Raw genomic sequence first — 12,162 nt, forward strand, 5'->3', positions numbered from 1 at the left:
TATCACAGAGAGACACGTACAGTGAGTAGATTGTAAGTGTATCACATAGACACATACAGTGAGTAGATTGTAAGTGTATCACAGAGAGACACATACACTGAGTAGATTGTAAGTGTATCACATAGACACATACAGTGAGTAGATTGTAAGTGTATCACAGAGAGACACATACAGTGAGTAGATTGTAAGTGTATCACAGAGAGACACATACAGTGAGTAGATTGTAAGTGTATTACAGAGAGACACATACAGTGAGTAGATTGTAAGTGTATCACAGAGAGACACATACAGTGAGTAGATTGTAAGTGTATCACAGAGAGACACATACAGTGAGTAGATTGTAAGTGTATCACAGGGAGACACATACAGTGAGTAGATTGTAAGTGTATCACAGAGAGACACATACAGTGAGTAGATTGTAAGTGTATCACAGAGAGACACATACAGTGAGTAGATTGTAAGTGTATCACAGAGAGACATACAGTGAGTAGATTGTAAGTGTATCACAGAGACACATACAGTGAGTAGATTGTAAGTGTATCACAGAGAGACACATACAGTGAGTAGATTGTAAGTGTATCACAGAGAGACACATACAGTGAGTAGATTGTAAGTGTATCACAGAGAGACATACAGTGAGTAGATTGTAAGTGTATCACAGAGAGACACATACAGTGAGTAGATTGTAAGTGTATCACAGAGACACATACAGTGAGTAGATTGTAAGTGTATCACAGAGAGACATACAGTGAGTAGATTGTAAGTGTATCACAGAGACACATACAGTGAGTAGATTGTAAGTGTATCACAGAGAGACATACAGTGAGTAGATTGTAAGTGTATCACAAACAGACATACAGTGAGTAGATTGTAAGTGTATCACAGACAGACATACAGTGAGTAGATTGTAAGTGTATCACAGAGAGACACATACAGTGAGTAGATTGTAAGTGTATCACAGACAGACATACAGTGAGTAGATTGTAAGTGTATCACAGAGAGACATACAGTGAGTAGATTGTAAGTGTATTACAGAGAGACACATACAGTGAGTAGATTGTAAGTGTATCACAGAGAGACACATACAGTGAGTAGATTGTAAGTGTATCACAGAGAGACACATACAGTGAGTAGATTGTAAGTGTAATACAGAGAAACACATACAGTGAGTAAATTGTAAGTGTATCACAGAGAGGCACATACAGTGAGTAGATTGTAAGTGTATCACAGAGAGACACATACAGTGAGTAGATTGTAAGTGTATCACAGAGAGACACATACAGTGAGTAGATTGTAAGTGTATCACAGACACATACAGTGAGTAGATTGTAAGTGTATCACAGAGACACATACAGTGAGTAGATTGTAAGTGTATCACAGAGAGACATACAGTGAGTTGATTGTAAGTGTATCACAGAGACACATACAGTGAGTAGATTGTAAGTGTATCACAGAGACACATACAGTGAGTAGATTGTAAGTGTATCACAGAGAGACATACAGTGAGTAGATTGTAAGTGTATCACAGAGAGACACATACAGTGAGTAGATTGTAAGTGTATCACATAGACACATACAGTGAGTAGATTGTAAGTGTATCACAGAGAGACACGTACAGTGAGTAGATTGTAAGTGTATCACATAGACACATACAGTGAGTAGATTGTAAGTGTATCACAGAGAGACACATACACTGAGTAGATTGTAAGTGTATCACATAGACACATACAGTGAGTAGATTGTAAGTGTATCACAGAGAGACACATACAGTGAGTAGATTGTAAGTGTATCACAGAGAGACACATACGGTGAGTAGATTGTAAGTGTATCACAGAGAGACACATACAGTGAGTAGATTGTAAGTGTATCACAGAGAGACACATACAGTGAGTAGATTGTAAGTGTATCACAGAGAGACACATACAGTGAGTAGATTGTAAGTGTATCACAGGGAGACACATACAGTGAGTAGATTGTAAGTGTATCACAGAGAGACACATACAGTGAGTAGATTGTAAGTGTATCACAGAGAGACACATACAGTGAGTAGATTGTAAGTGTATCACAGAGAGACATACAGTGAGTAGATTGTAAGTGTATCACAGAGACACATACAGTGAGTAGATTGTAAGTGTATCACAGAGAGACACATACAGTGAGTAGATTGTAAGTGTATCACAGAGAGACACATACAGTGAGTAGATTGTAAGTGTATCACAGAGAGACATACAGTGAGTAGATTGTAAGTGTATCACAGAGAGACACATACAGTGAGTAGATTGTAAGTGTATCACAGAGACACATACAGTGAGTAGATTGTAAGTGTATCACAGAGAGACATACAGTGAGTAGATTGTAAGTGTATCACAGAGACACATACAGTGAGTAGATTGTAAGTGTATCACAGAGAGACATACAGTGAGTAGATTGTAAGTGTATCACAAACAGACATACAGTGAGTAGATTGTAAGTGTATCACAGACAGACATACAGTGAGTAGATTGTAAGTGTATCACAGAGAGACACATACAGTGAGCAGATTTTAAGTGTATCACAGAGAGATACATACAGTGAGTAGATTGTAAGTGTATCACAGACAGACATACAGTGAGTAGATTGTAAGTGTATCACAGACAGACATACAGTGAGTAGATTGTAAGTGTATCACAGACAGACATACAGTGAGTAGATTGTAAGTGTATCACAGACAGACATACAGTGAGTAGATTATAAGTGTATCACAGAGAGACACATACAGTGAGTAGATTGTAAGTGTATCACAGAGAGACACATACAGTGAGTAGATTGTAAGTGTATCACAGAGAGACACATACAGTGAGTAGATTGTAAGTGTATCACAGAGAGACATACAGTGAGTAGATTGTAAGTGTATCACAGAGAGACACATACAGTGAGTAGATTGTAAGTGTATCACAGAGAGACACATACAGTGAGTAGATTGTAAGTGTATCACAGAGAGACACATACAGTGAGTAGATTGTAAGTGTATCACAGAGAGACACATACAGTGAGTAGATTGTAAGTGTATCACAGAGAGACACATACAGTGAGTAGATTGTAAGTGTATCACAGAGAGACACATACAGTGAGTAGATTGTAAGTGTATCACAGAGAGACACATACAGTGACATCTAATTTGACCAGAAGGTCTATTGCACATTATGAATTTTATTCTTGTAATTAGTTGATTAAAAAGCAGGTGATTGTGGGACCTGTGTAAGGAAATGTGTCCCTAGTGATGCTTAATGTCTGTTCTGCATGATGGGAGCGAGGAACCTTCATGTCGTGTACAGTAACATCAGCACATAGATTATTAAACCCACACACAGAAAATCCCCACTGAAGGAGAACTAGAATACAGTAATTAAACAGGGATCATCAAGTCCCAATACCTAATGTGCTTCCAAGAAAAGGAACATGTCAAAGAGAAAATAAAAATGTAAAAGCCAATTTAAAGGACATTCTTGTGATAATTATGCTGGTTTTAAAGTTTTGTTTTTTTTGCAGTGTTCCAAAAGCTTTAGCCCTCCATAGCGCTGCCATTACAAGTTTTGAAAAACCCAGCTTGTGCGTGCAATATGGTACTTTTAAGCTCCATACTGCACATAAAAACAAGCACTGTTTTGACGTGCTCGTGCACGCTTTCCCCATAGACATCAATGGGGAGAGTAGGTCAGAAAAAAGTCTAACACCTGCGATCGCGGAAATAAAAGCTCTCAGTCCCATTGATGCCTATGGGGAAAAAAAACTAACGTTTAAACCTAACACCCTAAGATAAACCTTGAGACTAAACAACCCTAATCTGCCCCCCCCCCCCGACATCGCCGGCACCTACATAATGTTATTAACCCCTAATCTGCCGCCCCTGATATCGCCGCCACCTAAATAGAACTATTAACCCCGAATCTGCCTCTCCCGATACCGCTGCCACTATACTAAAGTTATTAACCCTTATTCCCCTGCACCCCAACATCGCCCACACTATAATAAATCTATTAACCCCTATTTCGCCGCTCCGCGACTTTGCAGCAACTAAATAAAGCTATTAACCCCTAAACCTCTGGACTCGCACCGAACTACCACTAAATAAATCTATTAACCCCTAAACCACCAGCCCCCTACAACACAAAAATCTAGATTAAACTATTAACCCCTACACCTACCCCTAAACCTAACGTAACCCTAACCATAACCCTAAACCTAACTCTAACCCCCTCAACTTTAACATAATTACAATAGAGCTAAATTAAAATTACAATTAATAACTAAATAATACCTATTTAAAACTAAATACTTACCTGTGAAATAAAACCTAAGCTAGCTACAATATAACTAATAGTTATACTGTAGCTAGCTTAGGTTTTATTTTTATTTCACAGGTAAGTTTGTATTTATTTTAACTAGATAGACTAGTTAGTAAATAGTTAACTATTTACTAACTACCTAGTTAAAATAAATACAAACTTACCTGTGAAATAAAACCTAAGCTACCTTACACTAAAACCTAAAATTACAAAAAATAAAAAAACACTAAAATCACAAAAAAATAAAAAAAACTACCATTACAAAAAAAAAATATTCCTATTCTAATACCCTTTAAAAAAAAATAAAACCCCAACCCAAAATAAAAAAGCCTAATCTAGAATAAACTACCAAGGGCCCTTAAAAGGGCCTTTTGGGGGCCCTTAAAAGGGCCTTTTGTAGGGCATGGCCCTAAAGGTAACAGCTCTTTTGCTACAAAAACAAACACCCCCTAACAGTATACAAACCCCCACCCCAAAAACCCACAAAAAATAAAGTAAAACCTAATTTACCCATTGCCCTGAAAAGGGCATTTGTATGGGCAGTGCTCAAAAGGGCATTTAGCTCTTTTGCTGCCCAAGCCATAATCTAAAAATAAAAACCCACCCCAAAACGAAAAAAAAAAAAAACATTACACAAAATAACAAATGATCAAAAATAATAAAAATTATTCCTATTCTAATAGAAAACCCACCCCAAAATAAAAAACCTAATCTAGAATAAACTACCAATGGCCCTTAAAAGGGTCTTTTATAGGGCATTTCCCTTAGTTAAACAGCTCTGTTACCTGTAAAAAAATACAAACACCCACTAACATTATAAACCCCTACTCCCCCAAACACACAAAATAAAAAAAGAACTATCTAATAAACCTAAGCTACCCATTGCCCTGAAAAGGGCATTTGTATGGGCATTGCCCTTAAAAGGGCATTTAGCTCTTTTGCTGCCCAAACCCTAATCTAAAATAAAAACCCACCCAAAAAAACCCTTAAAAAGGCTTAACACTAACCCCCGACGATCCACTTAAAGTTTTTGACGTCCCGCTTGAATGATCTTCATTCCGGCGGCGAAGTCCTCATCCAGGCGGCAAGAAGTCTTCATCCAGGTGGCCTCTTCAATCTTTATCCCGGCGGCGAAGTCCTCATCCAAGCGGCGAGAAGTCTTCATCCAGACGGCCTCTTCAATCTTTATCCAGGCGGCATCTTCTATCTTGATCCCGGTGTCACAGATCCATCCTGAAGACATCCGGCGCGGAGCATCCTCTTTATACGGTCACCGCCGTACACTGAATCTTCGATGCAAGGGAGCCGTTTCAAGATGGCGTCCCTTGCATTCCTATTGGCTGAAAAATTATAGCTGCTAAAATCTTATTGGCTGTTGAAATCAGCCAATAGGATTTAAGCAGCTCTCATTCTATTGGCTGATTATATTAGTTTAATTGTTAGTTTAAACTTATTTTTTTTAATTTGACAGGTAAGTTTTAATTTAATTTAAGATAGGGAAATTGTAATTTTAATATAAAGTTAGAGGGGGCATTAGGATTAGGGGTTACTAGTTTAATTTAGTTTATTGCGATGTGTGGGGCTTTCGGTTTAGGGGATAATAGTTTATTTTAATATATTCTGTTGTGAGGGGCTTGCAGTTTAGGGGTTAATAGGTTTATTATAGTGGCGGCGGTGTAGGGTTTAATAACTTAAGTATAATAGGGGTGGACGGCAGATTAGGGGTTAATAATATTTAAATAGTGTTTACGATACGGGAGGGCAGCGGTTTAGGGGTTAATAACTTTATGATCGTGGTGACAATGTCGGAGAGTGGCGGAATAGGGGTTAATAATTATATTTAGTGGCGGCGAAAATAAATTTAATATAGTATTTGCGATACGGGAGGGCCTCGGTTTAGGGGTTAATAGGTCGTTTATGGGTGTTAATGCACTTTGTAGCAGTTTAGGTATGAGTTTTATGTTACAGATTTGTAGCGTAAAACTCATAACTACTGCTTTTAGATGGCGTTACGGATCTTGACGTTTTAGGGTGTAACGCAGTTTTTTTAGCCTCACTGCAAAACTCGTAATGGCAGCGCTATGGGAATTTAATTTTTTTCGTGTCCGGGACTGACGTTGCGTTACAGGCTAAAAGACTTACGGTATAGCTATACCGACAAGACTTGTAATGGCTGCGGTGCTGTTTTAACGCTGAAATTAAAAAATTTTCAGTGTTAAAACACGAACTCGTAATCTAGATGAAGGTTAGGTCGCTCTGTCCTGCTACCTCTCCCACAGCTTTTCTCTCAGTGCAAATATTCTGGTTTCTAAAGTGAAACCTGGGATTTCCTAGACTCCAGCCACAACACACCCCAAGCCCACCTATGCAATAATTATCATCCCCCCCTGTTGATCATATACCTCCCACAGCACTGCCCACATATCTCCCTTACACAGCCTAGACCTCCCGGTCCCAGAAAGGGTCTATTAAATGTTGGGAGGTATTGGATTAACATAGTTTGAAATTTGAAAACCCCAATAAAACAGTTCTAATGCCACTCACCCTTCTATGTCATCCTCATCTGTTTCATTGGCCTTATGTGGAGTCTTAATGTTATCTCCCTTCCCAACTACAGCAACGTCACACTTGAGATAACCTTTCACCCCTGCAGTGATGTCATCAGGGTCTGATAAAATAGCCCACTTGTGATAAAACTGGTGCTCTGCAAGAATAGGGAGATATAAGTGGAGTTAACAATTACAAAAAAAGCAAATGCAATGCTGTAAGTTAATTAAAATTAAATTTAGAATGTCCACTGTATAAAGACACACCCCTAGTATATTAATTACAAAAGGTTAATGTACTCAACACCTTCAGCACTATATGAATGTAATACTAATATTACTTTAGAACTCAAAATATTGTGGGCTAGATTACGTGAGAAGCTTTATAGTTTGCGCACAAGCAATATTGGGTTTTTAAGGCCGTTTGCACGCAAGTTAAATTCCGCCCGTATTAAAAGTAAATGCGAATGCGTGAGCGCAGTGGCGATTTACATTAGAATGATTACCGCAACCTCACTGCATTTGAAAGTAAAATTACTCTCATAATAACACTATCTATTAAAAATTATTTTAAAAAAATGCATTAAAAAGTTATAAGGGCTGAAATATATGAGTTATCAGATGTTAAAGGCAGGCAAAGGGCATTAACAGTGATAGATACATACACTGTACATATCTAAATACGTATATGTATGTATAAATAAATATTTATGTCTATTTGTGTGTACAGATGTATTTATATGTTTATGTATGTATTTACAAACATATATACACATATAAACACACATATATATATATGTATATATATATATATATATATATATATATATATATATATAGACATACATATAAGTGCATTGAAGCCCTTTGTAGTCAAATAGATGAAAACATGTAAAATCATATTTATGCAATATTCATATTTAATACAGTGTTATACTGTGTATTTACTGTAAATATTTCACATTCTAATGTTCTGCATATAGCAGAATATGTTATATGTATTTTTAAACAGATATATATATATATATATATATATATATATATATATATATATATATATGTATATACAGTATATAAATATATATTGGTACATATATCCATCAGATATATATTTAAATATATCTAAGAATAAATAGAACATATTCTTCAATGTACAGAACATTGGATTATGAAATATGCAATATTATCTTTTTATATTGCGCTTTTAAATAACCCCGATCACGTTTGCGCAATTTATGGGTGTCAACTTTTTCGGCTTTATAGAAGTCTATGGGGGAATACAATTTTGCTTCCGTGACTTCTCAAAGTCTATGAGGCATATTTAAGAAATGTCTTGCGGACCTGATCCGACAGTGCGGATCAGGTCCGCAAGACAGCGCTGAATGCGGAGAGCAATACGCTCTCCGCATTTAACATTGCACCAGCAGCTCACAAGAGCTGCTGGTGCAACGCCGCCCCCTGCAGACTCGCGGCCAACGGGCCGCCAGCAGGGGGTGTCAATAAACCCGATCGTACTCGATCGGGTTGAATTGTTGCGATTCCTGTCCGCTCTGAGCAGGAGGACAGGGTTATGGAGCAGCGGTCTTTGTGACCGCTGCTTCATAACTGCTGTTTCTGTTGAGTCTGAAGAACTAATGTTTCTTAGAAGCTTTGGGGATTTTCTAATTAGACATGTTCACCAGAATATAACCAAGCCCATTTCTGACACCATTAAGAGTCAAGTATAAGGGCCAGTCCAGCACATAAAGTCCATACCGGTGCAAGCTGAGAGTCACATATTCCACAATGTAACAGCACAAAGAATCAGCAGCACTTTTGTCAATACATCTTCTTTATTCACATACCATGAATAACAAATAACAACATTTTGGCCACCTTGACCTTAATCATGCTTTTTCAACATGATTATGGTCACTGTGATCGAAAGAGTCAACCAAGTCATTGCTAATGAATTTCTATGTCAATGCATTGGTTCCACTCTTTTTGCATGAAGATAAAAGCATTAGTTTAACAATTTGGCCTTCTGATTACCACTAATCATCCGAACAATCTGAAATTCCAATATTCAGACTTTTTGTCTTTTTTTTATTTTCTATTTAAGACAAACTGATTGTCTGTTTTTATACTTTGTGAGAGCTAAATTTGCTAAATTATCAAATGTAATTCTAGGCTAGGGGTATAAAAACTTTCTGAGAGCATTAGCCCTAAATTATTGATGATAATCTTCAAAAAAATACTCTCTTGCAGGCAGTTTGGTACTAATGGTAGGCAGTAAAGAGGTAGCCCAGGGGAATTAGTGTCTGCTGCATTTCAACACTATTGTATTCCGCCTAGCATATCTATGTCAGGGTTTGTCATCATTGTTCTAGGCCAATGTCTTAATTTATAATTTGAAAACCTTTATGTAAATGTTGAATCTAGAAATTTAAGCACTTGCATTACAGGCTTACCTGGTTGTGTATAAACTGTGCCAACATCCAGCTTAAAAGAGCCCACTAGGGTGCCACTGCGCAGGAGGTTCTTGGAGTGAATAACCTATGGGATGCAATTTTATCCACAATAAACGTTTTTGACACATCTTGGAGATAAGTTGTTCAATAAAAAAGAGCAGCAATACTTACTGACAGTTTGATGATTTTGTCAAACATTACATCTGGAGGTACATGGAAGTCAAACACAAAGTACTGAAAATAGAATGAAACAAATGTGAATGTAAGTTTGAAATTTATAGCCATTATATGTTTTTACGGTATATTTAATAACATACCTTGTGGGTATTGCTATGTGGGGGAAACAACCTGCCAAGCCAGAGACTAAATAATAGAAGTTAAATCAAATATTAAAAATAAAAATGGAAATGCCCCTTTTTTTAACAGCTGGCCACTTTATTAGCCAGATAAGCTTTCAAAGTATAGAACCAGTAAAGCTGTCATGGTGGGAAGGAAGAGTTAATAGGCAGCTTTTGTTGAAACAAATGGAGTTCATTTAAATGTTAACATTGGAAACTTTAAATCAAATGGCTATAAATAGGAAAATTAACCTTATGGCTTTTTATTGATATTATAGCCTTATTGTTAAGAAATGCTTCCTCACTTGGGACTGGTGCAAATGATTCATTGTTAAAATAATGTATAACAATGATTTCCCCTACTAGGGGTTATTAATAATTTACTGAATTTCATTGTGAAAGTGTAACAATGGTTTAATGAGGAGGAACCTATGAGATTAAAATGGGTGGGTTTTATTATGTGCTGTATGGGACAAAATCAAGGTCCTTTTACCAAAACATCATCTATATGCACTCTTTAAATGCAATACATTCACTTTGGATACGAAGAGGGGTGCTGTGCCATATTGTAATCTGCCTGGAATTGTGGAACGCTATTGTGCTGGGCTCAGGCAGATTTACATTCACATTAAAATGCACAGTCCCTGGATAGACTTAATTTGAATTGTTTGGTATCAGGCATAAGTTAGGCACAACTATCTACTAGTCCTGTGCACTCTGCTTCCATCTTTAAAATATCCTTTTCCTTGTCTTCAGGAAATGTAAAAAATACCAGGCTAAACTAATTGGTAAAATAATGATATTTATTATTAACTTGGAAGGTATGAAGAGCGGGTATGAGCATGCAAAAAAATGTTTTGCCTTGAAAAACATTGTGGGCCAGATTACAAGTGGCGGGCTATTTAGAACTTTTGTTTGAGCATAAACTTTGCTAGAAGTAAGCTTTCTGCACGTGTCGGGTAGCTCACTATTACAAGTTGAAAGTAAAAAGAGTGAGTGAAAACTGACATGCGCTAAACCAAAGGATCTTTAAGTTACTTTAACTGTGTTAACTTATTCTCCCCATAGACTTTAATAGAGCGTGCTGAAGAAAAAAACTAGCACTTATTGCTCACTACACGCTAACTCAACAGGGGTTCTTAATATATCACATCCCAATGTTCGTCACATACAGAATAATGTTGTTTTTATTGTAAATATATATTTCTATATATATATATCTGTATATACCTATATAATGTATAGATATATAGGTATAGATATCTATTTTACATTAACATTATCAGATATAGATATATATATATTTAATAAAAAAAATAAAATAATAATATGTGAAGAACATAGGCATGTAAAAGATGTGTAACACGCTTTGTGTTTTGCGCTTTAGGTCTAACGCGGTGTCGGATTAGCACACATGAATAATTAGAAAACTTACAGTGCGTTCTTGAAATATTAAATATTAAATTAAAAATATTAATAAAAATATGAAATATTGTTATAGATGCTGTAAATATATATATTCTATGGATTTTTTTACAGTATTTCTAATAATTTTTAATAATAATTATTCATATTTTTTTATATTTTATATTGTAAGAAAAAATAGAATTTTTATTATTAATATATATAATATATAATATATAATAAATATTTCTATATATATGTGATAATCTTCATGTAGAATGTATATATATATATATATATATATATATATATATATATATATATATATAAATATATATATATATATATATAGGAATAGATATATAGGTAAGGGTATACATATATATATATATATATATATATATATATACAGTATCTATATATATATATATATATATATATAAAAATATAGTTACACTAAACATACATTTTCCTGTATTTGAAGAACATTGGAATGTTAAATATGTACAGTAAATACACAGTAAAACAAAAAACTAATGTACACACATACACACACATATAATGTTTTTATGTAGTGTTTAGTGCAACCTTGTTTTAAACCCACTAACGTTTATGAAAGATATTCAGTCGCACTTACCCGACGAGTGTAAAATGTGATTGTATGTTCACGTTTACTTTAACTTTGTAATATAAGTGCTATTTCCGTCACGTGCAAAAAGCCGATATCGCTCGCCGCACACAACAGTTAGCGCGCCACTTGTAATCTAGCCCTGTTTTAGTAATAAATGATAGCTATGCATAAGATGAGATAATATTAATTTATCAGTAAACCTCAGTTTATCACTACTGGGGCTCACCTCATTATAATAGGGACAATTGGTTGATTCCTTCATAGATGTGTACTTTTTCTCCTCTCCAACCTCTACACAAACCACAGGATCCATGTTCAATCCCACCAGCTGCCGGGCCTCTATCACTGTAATACTGACCTATGGAAAGCGCATAAGCGTGTAACATTAAAGGGACAGTCAAGTCAAAATAAAACTTTCATGATTCAGATAAAGCAGCAATTTTAATCAACTTTCAAATTTACTCCTAT

At 35.7% G+C, this 12,162-nt stretch overlaps 1 protein-coding gene across 1 annotated transcript in view; it reads right to left on the reverse strand.

Moving 5' to 3' along the window:
* OTOF (otoferlin) overlaps nucleotides 1-12,162 on the reverse strand; it is a 742,062-nt gene that overhangs the window by 191,591 nt on the left and 538,309 nt on the right. Inside the window, exons 9-12 of the mRNA XM_053709494.1 lie at nucleotides 11,921-12,052; nucleotides 9,493-9,555; nucleotides 9,322-9,406; nucleotides 6,870-7,029 (exon numbers count right to left, since the gene is read on the reverse strand). Coding sequence (XP_053565469.1) covers nucleotides 6,870-7,029; nucleotides 9,322-9,406; nucleotides 9,493-9,555; nucleotides 11,921-12,052 — 440 coding nt within the window. The remainder of the gene's footprint in view (nucleotides 1-6,869; nucleotides 7,030-9,321; nucleotides 9,407-9,492; nucleotides 9,556-11,920; nucleotides 12,053-12,162) is intronic.

Source organism: Bombina bombina, chromosome 4 (assembly GCF_027579735.1).
Source record: "Bombina bombina isolate aBomBom1 chromosome 4, aBomBom1.pri, whole genome shotgun sequence".
Classification (NCBI taxonomy): Eukaryota; Metazoa; Chordata; class Amphibia; order Anura; family Bombinatoridae; genus Bombina; species Bombina bombina.